Raw genomic sequence first — 19,133 nt, 5'->3', positions numbered from 1 at the left:
GCAGCTCTTCTAAGTGCAATGCTTAGGGAATAGCTGTTAAAATGGGGTAATACCACATTTCAGCTTGGATCGCTTTACGTCTCTTAAAAATGTGTCAGCAAGTTACAGTGTACACAGGGAACTAACCACTACCTTGACTGAAAAATTGTCCATTGAGGAAGATCAGGGTTAAGAGACCTGGACTTGGAAGGATGAAGGTGAAAAGATGAGATCACCAAGTATACAATGCTGGAGATTGCCATGAAAACAGAAGAGTCAGAAATTTCCAAAGGCATTGCGATAGCACCAGCTACCAGCAGTATTTGCAGTAACTAAACTGGAAAATACCTTTCCCAGTCTGTTCCCAACATATGGGTATGCTGACATCTTCAGTGCATTTATTCTCAAAAACTCAAATTTGAGCTGAATTATGCTCTCTCACTCTGAACTATTACCTTAAGAGAGTATTGGCTGTGAACTGGAGCTGAAGTCAATACGTGTTTCTACGTACAAATTCAGAGTAAGAGCTTAATTAAGAAATGGTGGTTCCTGACAGGGAGGAAAGATCTTCCCCAGGGAGGAAGAATATCTTTCATCACGCTGATTAGTGCAGTGGTGGGGGGATGAACAGATAAGCTTACAACCTCCCACGTACACACAACCCCCTCCTGCAAGCTCCAAGCTGTCGGTGCACAAGCCCTGGGCGCTTATGAGGGAATGAGCAAGGGGGAGTAAATCCTAAGACAGTCTTAGCTGCCAGTCCAACCCTGCCCTGCTCCCTGGCTGGCACCAGCTCTCCTCTGCTGCCTACTGGACAGCTCCTTTAACCTCCTCGAGCCCAAACACAGCACACAGATGAATCACAGAATCATAAAATATCCTGAGCTGGAAGAGACCCACAAGGATCAAGATGAGGAGCTGTGCTGCAAACACCAGCAATGTCCAAGCCCCAGCTGCCCCACTGTCTGTCTTGACTCTCCTTTCTTCCTTACAGTCACTCTTTCAGTTTTAATCAGAATCCAACCCTGGCATGGTTTCAGAGGAGGTGAAATGATGCCTCCTTCATCTGAGTATTTCCTGAAAGCCCAGGTTTAGTGCTTCCCAAACTAGGCGAGCGTGGCTCAATGCCACTCCTGGTTTTCTCTCAGAAAGCACTGTTTTGGGTAGGCAAGGTGGATATAATCCATTTTAAAGTAAACAAAACATCAGGAGACACTCTAAGTAGGCTTTCTTGGTTAACCACAATTCAGTCCTGGGTCACTGGTTTATAATTGTCTTTCCGGGCACTATTTGGGACATTTTTGTTAGAATTCAGAGCAGGATAACTGTTCTGGATCCCATTCCAATACACTTCTGTGTATTTTCTTCTCGAATTTCTTTCAGCATCCCAACTATTCAGTGATGGAGACAGAGATCCTGCTGAAAAACAAAGTATGTCATTGACACTGCAGCCAACTGCACATACACAAGGAAGAAAAAGGACAAATCAAAAATTCCTAACTTAACACATTCCTAATTCTGCAGCTATAATCTTACACCAACGTGATCTTTTTCCCTGTTAAAATCCTACCCTTTTCTTACCTACATTGTTGGGGTATTTTTCTTTCCAAAAGAAGATTAAAACATTTCAGTTTGCTATGTGGAATCACACTACCTACTGTTGAGCCTGGTTCAAAAAGACTGTGGAGAAGATCCAGGTGAGAGCTGCCAAGATAGCCAGGGGTCCTGGACACCCAGCCTTCAAGGAGGGGGGAAAGGAGCTGGACTTGTTCACCCTGACAAAGCAAAGTCTAAGGGCAATCTAATAGCATATTACATTTATTTAAAAGTAGTTATAAGGACTACAGAGCCACACAGCAGGTCCAAACAAGGGGCAACAGGGAGAAGCTGCACCTTGGAAGGTCTGTATCAGGAAATACCAGGGGAAGGGTGGTGCAGCCCTGGAAGAGGTCACCAGGGAGGTGGAGGATCTTCATCCCTGAAGCCCTTCAAGACCCAGGAAGACAAAGTCACAGCCAACATGATCTAGTGCTGGCAACACTCCTGTCTCAAGCTGAATGGGATTAGAGTTCTCCAAAGGTCTCTTGTAACCAAGGTTTCTATTACTCAAGTGCTTCTTCTCCCTGCCCCCAGCCAGCACTGTCATATCCCCTCCACAGCAGCAGCACATCCCTCCTTCCAACACATATCCCTGCCCAGGCTCCATCTGACATGCTTAACAGGGCCAAGTGTGCCATGAATGCTTCAGAAATAAACATGTGCTGATCAGCTTTGGGTAAATTTGGACAGATACTCAATTACCTTTCCTGCAGGAAAGATGTGCTTTAGTTCTCTCTCCTACTGAGCCACTGACTTTATAAAATTCATAGCAACTTTGAGTCCTGCACGTTGCTCAAACTGAGTTGACACCAACCTTAGAATTTAAATAGTTCATTCCAGAAGACTGAAAGACAGCACAGTTCCATAAACTTTGCTTCCTTGGGAAATCGGGGTGAAGGCAGGGCTGCAACAAACACACAAGGATCATCCAATCCATCCCACGGTCCCCCAAGGATCCACCCCAGATGCATCACTCCTGACAGATGACTGCCTCACGTGTTCTGCAAGACAGCTTCAGAAATCCTCTGGGTAAACATTTTTTAGGAACAGGAGACACCAGTGTTGTAAAAAGCTCAGTGTGAATCTTTCTAAGCGCCGTTTAAGGCTCTTGTTTGACATAATCTGGAAAAGAGATTATTCCTTTTCCTCTTTGAAGCAGCCTTTTACATATTTGCAAACTTCTATGACAACACATTCTCTAGGCCAAACAGCCAAAAATGTTTTAGTCTTCTGGACACTGTGGTTTTTTGACTCACAATTGTTTTTGTTGACCTTCTGTCAAGTCTCTCCACTTGGCCCGTGGTGTTTTTGAAGTCTGCTGCCCAGAAGTGTCAGAGCTTCAGCTTGGCATCTGCAGCAGCCACTAAACACAGCAGGATCATACCACACACTGCCTTTCTGTTCATACCCATCAGTACATTCACCTTTTCCCACAAGTATGATACTGCTCTCACATAATAGTTTGTGATTCATAGACAGATCCTTTTCTGAGAAGCCAACACCTCCTAATTTTCTGTTCTTCACCTATTTTTGTACACTAACTTACTCTTATTAAAAAAAAAAAAAAAACTACACCTGCTACTGAATTGCTCAGATTTGATAGGGCTATCTGGAACTCAATGCCCTTTGCAGCCATTCCAATTCAATGCCACCTGCAAATATAATGAACATAGCTGCACCTAAACTGGGTTGGTCAATAAATCCCCAAATACCTCTGGACCTTTGGCCATTTCTAGAGAACCACCATCACTACATGTTCCACTTTGTTGATGAGCCACTGGTAAGTAAATGCCACTTTTAGCACAGCAGGTTCGGGGAAATACAAGATTTGGTCCCCAGACTTTCTGTGGTCACAGTTCACTTCCAAAAAGGGAGTTTTCAGAGACCATGGAACAATTTCATGAAAATAGCTGAAGATCTCTCCAATGCCAGATCCATCCTTGCCAAGCTCCAGTGCTAAACACTGGAGGTATGGGAATTCCTATAACTTTGGAAGAGGACTTTGCCATGAAATGATTTTACATTCTCAACCAAGTGTCAAGTTTTCCTTAATTTTGCAATATCAGACTCTTGAACAAAACAGTAGCTGAAGAATGCCACCAAGAACTCCTGAAGCTTGTAAAGCTAAAAGCAAATGAAAAAAAAGATGAAGGACTAAGTGTAGAGAGGTAAGAAACTGTAACCCAGGCACTCCTATCAGCACTGATAAAACAGTATATAAAGTCTTCTGAATCATCCCAGCTGTAATGAGAAACCTTCCTCACATCTGAGCTACATAATCATTCTCAAAATGATCAGACTATTAAAAAGTCCCTTAGAAATTACTCTTCAGACACAGACAAAGGTAGGAAACACACTGAATCAGGCAGAGGAAGGGGAAGCAGAGGTTAAATGATTTGCTAAGAAGCTATTTGTCAAACAATGCATACAGCTTGCTCAACACTTATTCTGCCTACCAAAGCAGAATAAGAAGATCTAAGACTATTGATAAAGGGAAGGAATCTTGACCAAAATCCTGTTTTCAAACCTAAAACTAACTTAAACCAGCCTTGAAGTTTGGACTTGGGCCAGGGACATGAAGCACATGTGCAGGGAAGCAAGGTGAAAAGCTCAGAATGAGGAAGACTCTTTACTTCATCTGAGGAGGACTCTTACTTCATCTCGGAGACCCCTGCCCACGACCACCAGACAGCACTGTGCAAGCCCAACGCGGATGTCAATGACTTTTGGGCTCATTGTAATACGAGGCGAGGCTGGGCGGGGCTGGGTAATGAATATGTATAGGTGTGTTGGGAAACTTAATGAATATGGAACTTGTAACCCGATAAATACCAAGCTGAATGCAGCTGTCCGCACGAATGGCTTTGGAGGAGCTATCCCCCATGCGTCCCAGCGCTGGAATAAACATACCTACTTTACTTCTTATTCCAGTAGTGGAGTCTTTTCTGCATATCAACACAAACACTTTTATCAGAAAGCTCAATTCCACCTTTTGTGAGATATAAAATCAGACTCTTTGGTTAATCACAGGGAGTGCCTGAAGCACTGGTGCATTGGATGTGTAGGGAGTACCATGATTATGGAAGTTCACGAGCTATAGACACACAGCCAGGCATGGGTCCACACCAGCACTTCGGGAACCCTGCAGGAACAGCAGGTATCTCTTAACAGCCACCTCCAGAACGTTCTGCCTCTCCTTGACTTGTGTGAACGGCTCTCATGTCACCAATCAACACTAATCTGGTGCATTAGTAAAAACTCAGTTTTCAGGAAAATCTATCAAAACATCCAGTTAAAAAAACAAAGGTATTGGAAAACATGCCTCTTTTTTCTACCTTGTCATTCAGTCAGGGCAGCAGGGGGGCGGTGAGAGCAGAGAGAGAGAGGAGCTCATGCTCCAAACCAGGGAACTCAGATGCACCACCGCCAGTACAAGCCACCCCTTCCAGCTCCCAACAACTAACCCAGTTCCCTCTGCCTACAGCCTCAGAGCTGCAATTGCAATCTTGTCAGATTTAGGGATTTCAGGGATTAGGTAAAGAGACTGCCAAGAAAACCTCTGGGCTTAGGAAGCACCTTTTTAGCCCTCCAGCTCAACACAAACAGAAATTCCCCAGAACAGTTTTTGCAGTTGAAAAGAGATTTCAATTATGTGATATTAAAACCATGACTTCCTACCTATGCCAAGCACGCTGCTTAACTCCTCCTTCATCACATCCCAGGGCAGGAGCACACTGCAAATGCTAGGGAAGTCCTAAATTCCAGTCAGAGGAAATCTGAAATATCTTTCAACGCCAGATTCTTCCAAATATATCAGGTTCAATTGCCTCTCTCTAAGTCAGGGTCAATTACAGGCCACAAAGTGATTTGCAGCAAGGTACATGTTCACAGCCCTTCGCCACAGAGCTCAGTTTTGATTAAACAAAACTGGCTTTTAACCTGCAGCAAGGCAGCAGCTGGAAGTACAGCCAGGTGCCAGCTCTGCAAAAACTCAAAGCCTCAGCCTGGAGCTCAGAACAGAGTTAGGAAGAGGCTGTAATTTTCTCCAGAGTGCAACACTTATACAACTCCGCCCTGAAATCTCACTTTAAAAACGTTTCATAGGTGCCAGCCACTGCTCCTTGTGCCCCTAGAGCTGCAATGCTGTTCTGGTGTTGTATTTCCACACAATCGTCTGGGGCCTCAGGTCCTCAGCAGAGCAGTCCAGCAAATCCACCTGAAGCAGTGCAAGATGTTACCCCAATCCACTCACCCCATAACTTGTGATAAAATTCCCATGTGTGCCACAGCAATGAGAGAACCAGACGAGGGCTCACACCCTGCTCAAGGGCTGCACCTGGCTCAAGCCCACCTCCAGGAGCAGCTGAACTTCCAACACAGACTTCAACCCCATGGAAACCATTTCCAAGAAAGGGGAGAAGGGGGCAGCTGCTGTATTTAGGGACAGGTTTCCTGCAGGTTGCAGCTCTTCCCACTGCAGAATTAACACACATTCTCACTCTCTGAACCTTGGTCCTCAGTCAGTGAGTGTGCAGTAGCATGTCCTGCTTCAAAATGCACCTCCACTAAGATATCAGAAAGACAACACATCTGAGGCACAGCTGGAAAACCAAGGATTCCGTCAGCCAAAGGTAAGAGAGGAAACGGCCTAGGCTATTTTTAGGCAAATGTAAAGGAGTCAAAGACACCAACGGTAGCTGATAGATGAAATCCTTTCTGTTAATAATGTGTATTCTGTACAGAGTCAGCTTAATATTCTTTTTTACCCTACCAATGTCCCTTTATTCCTACATCCCTAATTCTGCAGAAATACTATTCCACCATTAACAGGATTTTATAGGGCCTGCAGATGAAGGAATGAAAATATATGTCAAATCACAGCACTGCTGTAAATCCTTTCCCCTCAGATGTGGCTCCTGCCTTCCATCCTAATATTATGTGCCATACACTGTGCACCACTTCCCCAAACCCAATCTTTCATCACAAAAATCTTAACCAAAACATTCAGCTGTTGCCTGTCACTCTGCCTTGAACCTACTGGTATGGACAGCAGCGCTAAGGAAAAAGGGCTGTGAATGAAATCACTGGGAAAAAACCCACATTCCTCTTCCCCATGGAGATTCCTTCCCTGCTTTCTTTGTTTCTAGAGGCTTTGAGGCTTAGACAGTTTCTACCCTGTCCTGATGACAAGCACAATTCTGTGAAATGGAAATGGCAGATGCAGGCAGAGAAAGATCATCTCTCTCCTTGCTTACCCTGCCCTAGCATTTGGGGTTCCCCTCACTGCTGTGCTGCAACATAAGCTGAAGCACACAGTAAAAAGGCAAAAGGAGTGATTTTGAAAAAGGTCCTTGTGACACCAATTCCATTGGAGGAAACAACCTTCAAAAAGAACCTTAAGATGCAGCCAGAGTGAGGGGAATTGATTTTCAAATGTATACACTGGTTTCAAAGCCCTTTCACAGGGAAAGGTGTTTCTTTACTCTTAAATAAAGTGTTTACCAATGCAGCATGCTGAGTTTTTGCAGGAGCATGGTCACTGCTACATGCAGGAGGATGGGAGGATTTTTCAGGTTCTAATTGAGGTTATCAAATTTCCAAAGATGTCCCTTCCTGCAGCGGGAGAGATCTGGACAAACACTTCAGCTGCTGAAGATGGAGCAACACAAACACACCTATCCTCACACCCACTGAGCTGGTGCATTAAAAGAAAAGAAAGAGCAGAAGCCAAGGGAAGTCCATTCATTGGGCTGGCCTCAGTGTTCTGTGCCTGGTTTGGAGAGGAGCTTTCATCCTGTTCAAGTGCTCCAGCTCTTCAAAGGAGAGCAGAGTGCCCTTTTCAGCAGAGCCCTGCAACTGCAGCTCGCCAACACTCTCGTTGTTCTACTTCAAAATCACCGCTTTCACACAGCCATGTGAAATGCAAAAGCACATTCCTCTGTAAATTGATGGGGTTTTACTTTTTCCAGGCAAAGGGCTCAACAATTTATATAAAAAACAATTCTTCCCTACACAGGAAAAAAAATCCAGCTCTAGATTTTAGAAAAAAAATGCCTGCATTACTCTAAGAACAGGACTTTTGTAAAACACTTCTACCATCTAACGTGGCTCACAGGAAAAAACAGCAGCTGCTCTAAGTAAAAAGCTCTTTCTTCCCCCACGAAGGCTAAAAAGTCCCAGAGACTTGTATGCTCATGCCAATAAGTACTGCAAATGTGTTTTAAAACCTTGCCTTCAGCTGCCCTGTCCCTGTTTTCCTTGTTACACTATATTCAACAGCTTGGGCCACTCAAACTCCAGGGAAAAGAATGGAAAATTGGCCACCCTGCTGCTTTGAAATCTCTCCTGTCTTCTGGCACAGACATCAGAGGCCAAGGTGATGACTGCCCTGCAAAAGCATCTAATGGGTCTAAAGACCATCTTGGCACAGCCATGGAGGGCAACACCGTGTGTCAGTGTGACCTTCTGGGGACCCCACAAGCGAGGGGTCCTGCTGCATCCAGACCCTCCCAGGCACTGAGCCAATGGAGAACTTCCAGAAGAATCAGGTGGCTTTGCACTGAGCTCCTTAGAGCAAAGAGCAGCTCTACAGTTTGTAAAGGTAAATCTTCAATAAAGGGAGGCACCTACCAGCTTTTCTGGCCTCTTGTACATACATGACTTTATCTCCTGCATTAAAATATATATATATATAGGACCAAGGGAGCATTAGAGGGCAGTGGTGCTTCTCTGTTCCTGGCTATATTTTAAACTTGCTTTGAATGTTTCCCCAAAGACATACTCCAGTCCAATTTCAAGGAAGCCAGGCTGCCTTACTGCTCATCCTAAACAGGAGCTGTACTACTATGAGATCACCAGAGATAGAATTTTCCCTCTTTCAGGGCAGTTGCTACCCTTTAACCAATTTAATTAGCACATAACATATTACACAAAACTTGATGATACGTAACATTAAAGGTATGAGCTGCAGGAAAAAACATGGACACATTCCTGAGGCAAAGTAAGTATAAAATAGAAAATAAAGCTAATATGGTATGAAATACTTAATTTTTTTCTAAACTGGTATATTTTGATAAAGTGGTTGTACTTTTATCATCAAAACAACAAAAGACTGATTTTTTTTTTAATTACATAGGCATATGTAATTAATTTTAAGTGACCAAAAGTACAAACACGGAGGAATCTCTCCAGGACTGGAAGCCAGCCAGACCTGCCACAGCATCAATGCAAAACTTACTGCATTGCAAAACTTTTGTACAAAGCCTCATCCAAAGTTTCAGAATGCTTGTCCTACACTCACTGAACTCTCCTGCAAAGTGATAAGGATTATGGAGAGATTTTCTGTGATATGCAAGTATAATTTTTTTCCTCTCCTATAGGAGATCATTTTTACAGTAAATTACAAGTATGCAGAATAGAAAGTTGAGGTGCCACTATACATTTCCATCTGCAGCTTTTAGGGGAAGTAGGTTACCAAGAATAATTACAGTTTCTTTTTGTTGCTTGTGCCTTTTTTAGATTAAGTTTGTCATTTGATAGGAAATCCAACCACAGTCGTCATAATTCATAATACAGTGACTGATCAGTCCCTCTGGGGCGGGATGGGCCATTCAGCAACCAGCTCACAACTGAGTCACAAGCAGTCTGGGTTCAAGCTCTACCATATTCTTTCTCAAAACACTGAATAAATGCAGGAAGTTAATATTAAAATTTGACAAGCCTGTCACCTGTCTCCTCCACTATGTGTCACAAGGGATTTGAGGGATTACAAGTCCTCCACAGTCTTTTAACCAGCCCCCACAACGAGGACAATTACAAGGATACTTTGGAAACGCTCTGCAGACATGCTTGGGTAAGGACTCATCCTGTAAGCACACATCAGCTGCCTTGGAATGGCTTTATTTTTATCTTGCTTTCAGCCAGGTAGCACAGGTAGTTTGTTTGCTAATGCACTGCCTGTACTCTCCGTGCTTCCTGCTTCTGCTATCAGCTGCAGGCAGGAAAAACTGCTTGGGGAGAAAGTGGTTTGTCTTTTTACTCACACAGACTGAGTCCGTTGTTATGGGAACACCATTCATGCTACTCATCCAGAGTAACGTGGTTTTCCTGTAACTAAGGGGATTCTTCCAACCTGAATCTATCCATACAGGGTCTGCAGAGTTTACTCAACACCTGCATATAACTTGGTGCTTTAAACTCCAAGTTAGGGCAGAAGATCATAAAGGTTCTGAATGCTCAAGGAGAGAAAAGTAGAAATGCAATGTACATAAAATTTGCAAGTTAGGCTTCTCCTTTGGCTCAAAAATTTGTGGCTTAGGGACTTCTTTATCCATGCTTGGCACTTTTTAGTGTCATTCTCTCCATCAGTGTGTCTTCCATGAATTCATCCAGTTGCTCTTCAAACTCAGGCAAACTTCCAAGGTCCACAGCCCTCGTTTTCATCCTCTGAAGAAGTCTGTATCATCAGAGACTGTGAAGGTTTGTTAGGGAACTTTCTCCTGCTGGCTTTAAGGCAGAAGGGAACAGATCCTTCAAACTTCAGGTTTTGTCTTTCCCTATGGAACTGACCATGTATTTCACATTTGTGCTTATCAGCAAACTGCTGATCCATGCGAAGGCCACTATCACAATACAGCTGCAAAGTTCCTTCAAGAGATTTTGGTGAGGATTTTTATCAAAAACCATTGGAAAATCTAAGTCACACAAAACCAGATCATCTCTCCACAGGCTGCTAAGTCTCTTGCAGAGCTCCTACAGACTTGCAATGCCCAATTTCCTTCATATATCAAGCATGTCTCTCCTAACTGCCCGTTTATCAATGCATCCACTAGCACCACTATTTAGAACAAGCTTTTCTGGTTATTTGATTAAGACATGTTCCCACAGCGGCACACACCAACCTCACCCACTGTGAGCATACCACAAAAAGCTGATTCTGTTCTACGAACAGGAGAACAGCCTATGAGAGAAATGACTTGCCCAGATCAGATATCAAAACCAGAACAATTCATACACCTCAGCTAAGTTTCCCAATTTATCCAGAGCATACATTATCTTCCACTTATTCCAGCAATTTTCCCAGGTGTGTAAAGCAACATAAAAGTAATGGTATTCAACAGAAGGAGAAGCTTTGAAACAGAACCAGAGCAAGCCTGTCCTAGCAGGATAATGATGGTCCAATCTTCAATTCTGCACTTTCAAATTCAAAGGATACTAAGAATGGAATTCCAGCTTTATTCCTCAGTCAACTTTTTAAGCTACAAAGAGATCCCAGAAATCAGTTTTAACTCCAAGATTTCAATTAAAAATTAAATTAAAAATATGTCCAAACCTTCTTTTTAGTAAGTTCTAACAAAACAAGTGAAAAGGAATGATTTTTCAGCAGGCTACATCCAAAGCAGTGTCAATAGCCCACCTAACCCTTACTCAGGGTGCTCAGGAAGAAAAGCACACCATGTTACAAAGCCAGCTGTTCTTCCTTCCTCATCCTAGCCATCACTCGAAGCAGTTCAAAAAGTACAGAAGGAGATACAAGAGATAATCAGAACAGTGATGTCAGCAGTACCTGAATAACCCATTGTGGGAGACCTCTCCTATTGATCTGCTAATGGCCTCTTCAAACAGACCTCACACTCCAGGAACAGGAGCTGGGGTAAGAGGGTCCCAGTCAGAAAGCAATTACATTAGCTGGACTTGAGATCACTTGTTTTTCCAAGAAAATGGAGCTCCTTCTCAGGTCAGCGTGCACCTTGGCTTTTGTTTCTCTTTCAATACAGCTTTGTCCTCTGTGACCACGTTTTTGGGCCAGACCTTTCCAAAAGCAGGACTCTGCACTGAGACTCAGGGCACTGCTGCTGCCTGCCATGGTACAGCTTGAAGACAGCTCCCTCCTTCCCCACTGGAAATGTCTGAGCCACACAGCCCAAGCTGTCAGCTCTGGGCATTGTACTTCACAGGCTTCTTTCAACATTTCCTCTTCTGTTTCAGATCCTCAACTTTCAGATTACAGAGAAGAAAAGCAGTTGTTCCCATGAAACCTCTGCTTCTGCATCCATCCAAGACAGATGCTTTCAGCAAAGCACTTGATTATTCTGCCCACTCCTGCTCCAAAGAAACCAGGACTCAGAGCTCCTGCCAGTCCCATTAGCCTGTCAAATTTATCAATAGCCTCATTTCTGACATCTTCCCACTTCTTCCAGTGTGACACAAAAAAAAAAAAGAGCCATTTTCTGTGAACATCAAAACTCAGAAGCATTTAAAAATCCAGAAGATGGCTTTAAGAGTGCTGGCAAGATTGTGGGAAACACACCAGACACCTTTAAATCTCTGGCTCACTTTGTTTTCTCCTCAAGTTTATTCACAAAATGAGCAGCCTCTTTACTGCATCTCCTGCCAATACCTGCCTACAGTCAAGCACTGTGCAATTTAGGGGCATAGGCTTAATTACACTGGTAAATTAAAGCACCCATTTTCCCTGGCTCTAGAGGAACAGAAAGCATCCAGGCAACAGATACAGGCTACTGGCTGACACATATTTGCCTTCCAAGCAGTAAAACATCGACAGCTTTTCAAAACAATCACTCATGTCACACACAGGATCCTTAACAGCCTCCTAAAATGTGTAATTTGTGGTGGCATAACAAGTAAAATGCCTCAGGCTTGTGCACTGACACTTTCAAAATAGAGAGTCTAATGCTTTCTCTGTGCCACATGTGCTACCTCTGCACGTACAACATACAAGTCTCCAGTGGCCTAATTGCAATCCACGATATTTCTCAAAATCAGTCTGTTCTGGCACAAGGACCAGTGGACATCAAAGTAAATTACCCCAGGGAACCTTCAAAACACTCAATTCACTCTCTCCAGATTGCCTATGGCTGCACTGAGTTTGATCAGGTGATGAGACCTCCTTCAATTGTTAATTTTTTTGGAGGAAGGGCCCTAGTCTGTTCACTCATTCTTCAAACAGAAGCCAGCCCATACCTTTGATTATTCACACTGCCTTTCTACACGTGCTTTTCAGCTCTGTGTTCTTATCCAGAGGACACAGACCTGCACTCAGTAGTCAAAGGGATGGCATGGCAAAGACATGACAGTAGCAACACTCATTCCTACCAGCTGGTTTTGGATCAGAACTATCACAATAATATTAAGAAGTGTTTAACTTCAAATTGTTTCTTCTGAAGAGCAAGAAGCACCTTCAGGCCCCACTATCATTTACAGAATGCCTAAAAATTATCCCCCAAGACTCCTCTTTCCATACTTACCTATGAAAACTATACTTCAATCCTCCATTTTCTCACATACCAAGCTCAGGAGGCAATGCAGATCAATTTTGGAAATAATCACATCTCCAGCAAGTGCTGCTTGCCTGCCATAATCCTGTCTTTCAGCAAAGCTATTTTCCATAATACACTTGGATTTCTATCAGAAATCAGACTAGTGCCACATTTCAAACACCCTGGCACAAGTTTCAACTGCAAAGCCTCAAGCAGCAGCTTACCACAGCCAAGGTCTCCACAGCTAGAAACCCACAAGCATCCCAGTTGTTCTACAGCAAGTTTCCTGTTTCTGTGCACACATTTTTTAAAGGAGCTCGCTACGCTGCACTGGGAACAGATAGAAAATGGGAAAGGATTTTAAAAGCCAGAATCACAAATATTTTTTTACCCTTGGTAATGTCACCACCCACAGGACAGCTTCTGGTCATCACAAAGACCCACTTAGGGAGAGCTTCTTGCTTGACTTCCCCTCACCACACTCACCTCGCCTGAGTAACTGTACTTTCCCTTCAGGATCTGCCGGTACAGGCGGGTGCGGTTGTCGTCCTCAAAGGGCATCGTGCCGCTGAGGAGAATGTACGAGATCACCCCCAGCGCCCACATGTCCACGGAGTTCGTGTAAGGCTTCCTGACCAGGATCTCAGGAGCAATGTACTCCGGAGTGCCACACGTGGTTTTCATCAGGCAGTCATCTCCCTTCTTCCGCGCGCTCGCCAGCCCAAAGTCCGTGATCATGATCTTGGAATCTGTTCCCGGGTGGTAGTACAGCAGGTTCTCCGGCTTCAAGTCCCGGTGGGTGATGCCCAGCGTGTGCAGGTACCTCACCCCATCCAGCACCATCTGCAGCACGCGCGTGGCGTCCCTCTCGGTGAAGGAGCCCTTGGCAATGATGCGGTCGAAGAGCTCTCCGCCGGTGGCCAGCTCCATGACCATGTACACGCGGTCCTGGGTCTCGAACACCTCGATGAGCTGGATGATGTTGGTGTGGCGGACGCGCCGCAGGACACTCAGCTCCGACTCGCACACCTCCCGCCCTTCCCGGTACTTGGTCTCGATCATCTTGATGGCGTAGGGCTGCTTGGTGGCCTTGTGCTCCACCCGCACCACGCGGCTGAAGCTGCCCCTCCCGATCAGCGCTTTGATGTCGTACTTGGCCGTCACTCGGGGGTCGAACTTGGCGCGGTATTTGGCCACTTTGTTCTTGCGGGGCTCGGGCTGGTGGGCGGGCAGGGGGTTCCCGGGATAGGGGTTGGTGTGATGCGGAGGGGAGGGAGAGCCAGCTTTGATGACAGCCCCGCAGTCATCTTTGATGAAATGCTTGTATATGTCACTGTGGCCTGTGTAAGGTTCGACTTTTTTAACCAGGTCTAGCTGCACATCTTTGGGGGGCTCGGGAAGCACTTTGCTTGTCCCACAGCCCATCACTGACTGGTGTTAATTCCCTATCAAGGCATGTTCCCAGGGGAGCATCAGCAGCAACCACATCCGGGGCAATTCCCACATCTGAATCTTAGAAAAAGAATGAGAAGAAACAAATAAAGAGGAATCAAGGCAGTAAAGGTTCAAATGGAGGGGAAAAAAATTAAAACAACAGGGTCATGCTATCACAAACTGAGGATTTGGGATTTTCACTTCTTCCTACTATAGAACATTCACAGCACTCTGCTGTTTTTATCTCGAGTGAAGGCAGTGCCTACAAATGCCCAGTCATGGTCAGAACAGATGTGTCCATGGAAATTACACAGTATCTCTCTTTATTAAAGATACTTTGTTTTCTGCTCCCTGCTGAGCACTGAATCAGTCACAGAGCAGTTGAGGCTGGATGAGACTTCTGGAGGTCTTTTTGTCCAGACACAATTGCTTAATAAAAATCAAGTAAAGGAAAAAGTCAATCATTTTCTTTCATTTTGTTAAGGAAGTTTTAACTTCCTCAGTCAGCAGCGAATGCAATCCTTACAGTTCTGAGTTTTCTCACTAGAAGGTCCACAGAGTACCTCAGCAATTTGTTCACTTAACAAATCTTCCCAAGATTTTCTTTATATTCAACTTGTACACTGTCTTAAGCCTCTCACTACTTTGCTCCTGGGGATCAATGGAATAGCACAAGAGGCAGGGAATATGGAGCCAGAGCACACTGGTTTTAAGGTGCATTCTACCACTGAACTTGCTGCAGCCCCTGGTAAAAGGGAGGTGCTCACTTACCCAGAGCACCTTTCAGTCAGCAAGCCCCTCATCCTCCAAGCCCTGAGAAATCAAAGTGGGCTTTCACATCTTTCAACAACCTCAATTTTGCTTTATTTTGCATCTTTAGGCACCAAGTGGCACTTCTGGCTTTCCATATGGAGCTGCATGTAAGAAGTAGAATTCCTACCAGCTGTTCCAGACTAGGAGCTCTTGCTCATCACACTGTATCCCAACAAAACCAAATGAGCTGCACTTGGGCAAGTCTTTATGTGCTGATTAAAACAATATGACTGGTCAGGGGATGGGGAAGCCACCTGTGGCTCTGGCAGTCACTGGGCAGTTTCACGTTTGCCATTTTTGACTCAGAGCCCATCAACAGGTGCCTGAGCCTTCACAGGAGGCTACAGAAAACATTAGCCTTGGAAATGTGATTTTAGGTCTTACCATCACCAGGTGTACCTCCACTCACACACCACCTCTCCAAGCAACTACTCAGCATGAACAGCAGAAAAGGAACCCCAGCCAATCTTCCATCAGGAGAAGCAGGTGGAGAAATAAGAAACGTTTTAAAGGGACACACGGAAGAAGTTCAGGACTCTACATCCAACCTGGAAAGAAAACCAGGCTTTAGTTAAGATTCAATTTCATAATCGAACATCATCAAAGTAACTTCTCAAGGCAGAGGCCCTCCTGGCAGCACCCTGAAGTCAAACAACCCAGCCATGCACAGACATGCCTGTAGTAGGGTGCAGGCAGCAGAAATAAAAAACAGCTTCACAGAAAGCTTAGCTAACTTTCACCAAGCACTGCCCTGGAAGTGAGGCTTCATTCAGATTAAAGCACCATGACAAAAAATTAAAGAGTTCTGGCTAGTCCTGAATAATGCCTTCCCCATGGACAGTTTTCCCAGCATTATTGAACCTTAAAGCATACTAAGTGACAGAGAAATGGAACAAGAGCATCCATAAACAAGACTATTACAGAGTAATTCAACATGTAGAGAAGGACTTGTGTAAAACATCCCACCTGTAAATAAAACCAAAGAGAAGGACCAAACACTTGAAAATATAATCTATAAATCCACTAATGGCATTAACTGAGGTCTGGCAGCAACTCCAGTGTGTCAGTAGCTCCTCCTTGTACACTTAAGTGTTCCAGTGAAGGCTACAGAAGCTCAGAGCTGCACACCAGACTCAGCAACAAAACACTTAACTCAACCTTAATACAGGAAACGCTCCTGTGCAATAATCACCAAGAACGTGGGGAAAGGAATTAAGATAAATGGGGCATTACAAGCTCTCTGAGTGGGAAATCACATACTTGGCAGGTGGCAAACTATCTGGGTGGCAAACTATCTGAGCTACGGCTGGAAGTGGTGGGAAGGAACATGGAATTTATGCTTCTCCCCTTGACGATTCAGTTCCTCGCCTACCGTCTCACTGACACATCTCAAATGTGCTTCTCACAGCCTGACATAAACCCGACACAACCTGGCATTCCCAGTGCAAGCCCCTGGTGGATTTCGGAATGAAAACCTGGGACTGGGGCTGCTGCAGTTGTGCCAGAATCAGCCAAACCAACCGGGATTTCCAAAACTGTTTTCAGAACTCATCCCAACCCAGGCCGTTTGTCGCCATCCTGGAAAGGGAACCCAGGGCCGGGCCGGTGCCGGGAGCCCGTCCCGCAGTAGGTTCGGCTCCAGGCCTGCGAAGCACCACGCCCGCCCCACTGAGGGGACGCTCCGGTACCGGGCAGGGCTCCCTGCCCGGCCCGCCCGTCCCCGCGGCCCAGCGCACCGGGCAGCGGCAGGGCTGAGGCGCCGGGGCCCGCCGCGCCCGCGCGTCCCGGGCCGCACCGCCACCGCCCCCAGACTGAGGGAGGGGAAGGGAGGGGAGGCGAAGGCGGAGGCGGAGCCGGTGCCGGGCCAGGCGGTCCCGGGGGCGCCGATCCCGGACTCACCTCGGCCCGCTCCGGCCGCGGCGCGGCACCGCCTCCTGACGTCATCACCGCGCGCCGGGGACGCCCGAGGGGCGGGGACACGGCGCGCGGCGATTGGCGGAGGGGCGGGGGCGGGGCCGAGGGGCGGGGAGGGGAGGGGGGGCGCTTTACCGCCCCCTGCCGGGGCCGCCGGCAGCGAGCGCCCGCCCGGGACCCGCCCGGAGACGGCCCCGGCTGCGGGAGCGTGCGGGGCCCCGGGGCCTCAGCCCCGCCTGCGGCCTCTCAGCCCCGCCTGGGACCCCTCAGCCCCGCCTGGGACCCCTCAGCCCCGCCTGGGACTCCTCAGCCCCGCCTCGGACCCCTCGGGGCTCTGGAACCCCCTCAGCCCCATCCCGGACCCCTCAGCCCCGGGCCCCCCTCAGCCCCACGGGCCCCTGGAACGCCTCACCGCCATGGACCCCAGGGCTCGCCCCCTCACCGCTCTGGCCCTGCTGTTGCCCATAAAATCGGGTTTGTTCCTCGGTGTGCACCGAGCCCACAGTGACACGCTCCAGAGAGACATGGACTGTTTATTTCAGAGCTGCCCCAGCCGGGGTGCTCGGTGCTATTCCACAAACCCAGCACACCCCACCGGACTCTCCCTGCCATTATTTACACTGACAAGTTCAGGCTTAGTAATTTCCCAAGCACAGCCCCTCTGTTAAGATTGGTTAGTAATTTCCATAGAAATCACATAACTCCAGGTAACTTCTGCTCATCCTCAGGGGAAGGCAGGGTCTTTTTGACCCGTAGAGTGATTTTTAGTGCTACAATGAAGATAGCTCAGCTCTAGGATACATGGACATGGAGTATTTTGCCAAGTTAGCAATGCTTACATAGACAAACACCAACATCTTAGCTTATTATATCCCTAAATCTTGTTCGTTTCAGGATATACTTGAGTGAGGGATGCTGGCTGCTGCCTGTTCCACTGATTAGGTCTCCTTTTTTGCTGATTAGGCTTGAAAGTATACAAAGGTCTTACATTAAAGAACATCCTGCCTTAAGATAATATTGACATATTCCTCATTTTGCAACACTAGGACCCTCTTCAGCCCCGTGGGCTGAGCGGTGGCCCCTGCCAGGGACGATATTCCTGCTCCCCATGCTCCTGCCTCGGAAGAGTGGCCACAGTGCCTCCTCTTTGGAGCCAAATTCAGCTCTGACAGCTCCCCAGCAGCGCCTTGGAGCCCACAGCCCATGGAGCAGCTCTGAGAGCTCCCCGCTGGGCCGCGGGACTCTGGAAAAACATTCCCTTTGCAAGAGAATTGCCCGGAAGCTTTGGTCCTTTTCCTTGGCAGGGAAAACCCAGTCCCTGTGGGATAGCTCTTGTGCACAGCAGAATAACGAGGCACATTCCTTTCTCCTTTCTTTTCCCCAGCTACTAAGTGCCACAAAACCCAAAAAGTTTGCTTGGTAACTGCCTGTGGACTTTCTTCCTCATATCCTTTCCTCATCCTCAAACAAAAGACTCCGCATCCCGGCCCTGGATGACCTGAAAGCAGGGGGATGAGGGATGACACCTCACAGGAATGCTGACAGCACTCCTTTCCCTTGGGGACATACAAACACGACGCTGTCGGGCTTGTTTTCCAGCCTGTCACGTCATTCCCGAGGCGGTTCAGGTGGAGCAGGACTATTTTCACACTCCTACCATGCTTTTAAAAATAGCCGGGTTTATTTTAATGCTCCTGGGATCTTCGGCTGTTTAAAATGATTAGTAAGTCATAATGTAGTAAAAGCTGTACCTGCTGATGCACATTGTTGTCATCAGCTTCTTCTCCGTGTAATTCCCAATAAGGCGTGGAGATGTGGGAGGGTTGAGAAGGGGCTGCCTGGGCTGGAATCGACAGATCTGGTGAGTTGTGTGGTTCTCTGCAAGGGAAACTCCCCACTTCTTGTCCAGCACAGGAATGGTGCTGCTGGTACGTTTTCAGCTCTCTAATCCCCTCGCTTTCTTTCTGGAGATGTTTCCACAGCCACACATCCCCTGCACTGTCCCTGAGAGGTGGCTTAGCCTGTGTCTGACATGCAAAACCTTGCACGTGTCCCTGTTTAAGTTGATCCTGTTATTTTAGGCTGTTTCTCAAGGTCATCCCAGCTTGGTTCCAC

At 46.5% G+C, this 19,133-nt stretch overlaps 1 protein-coding gene across 5 annotated transcripts in view; it reads right to left on the bottom strand.

Annotated features, from left to right (window-relative positions):
* PSKH1 (protein serine kinase H1) overlaps window positions 1-17,060 on the bottom strand; it is a 31,198-nt gene extending 14,138 nt beyond the window's left edge. Inside the window, exons 1-3 of one of the 5 annotated variants that reach the window (XM_069026539.1) lie at window positions 17,004-17,060; window positions 15,489-15,652; window positions 13,344-14,369 (exon numbers count right to left, since the gene is read on the bottom strand). In XM_069026539.1, coding sequence (XP_068882640.1) covers window positions 13,344-14,282 — 939 coding nt within the window. In that variant the 5' untranslated portion in view covers window positions 14,283-14,369; window positions 15,489-15,652; window positions 17,004-17,060. Of the gene's footprint in view, window positions 1-13,343; window positions 14,370-15,488; window positions 15,752-16,579; window positions 16,649-17,003 lie in introns of those variants that run through there. The other 4 variants (XM_069026542.1, XM_069026543.1, XM_069026541.1 and 1 more) reach the window with 4 other exon arrangements.
* Window positions 17,061-19,133: the final 2,073 nt, after the last annotated feature.

Source organism: Aphelocoma coerulescens, chromosome 11, assembly GCF_041296385.1.
Source record: "Aphelocoma coerulescens isolate FSJ_1873_10779 chromosome 11, UR_Acoe_1.0, whole genome shotgun sequence".
NCBI lineage: Eukaryota > Metazoa > Chordata > Aves > Passeriformes > Corvidae > Aphelocoma > Aphelocoma coerulescens.
Note: the sequence above shows the minus strand (reverse complement) of the source record. Positions and strands in the feature narration are given on the sequence as shown.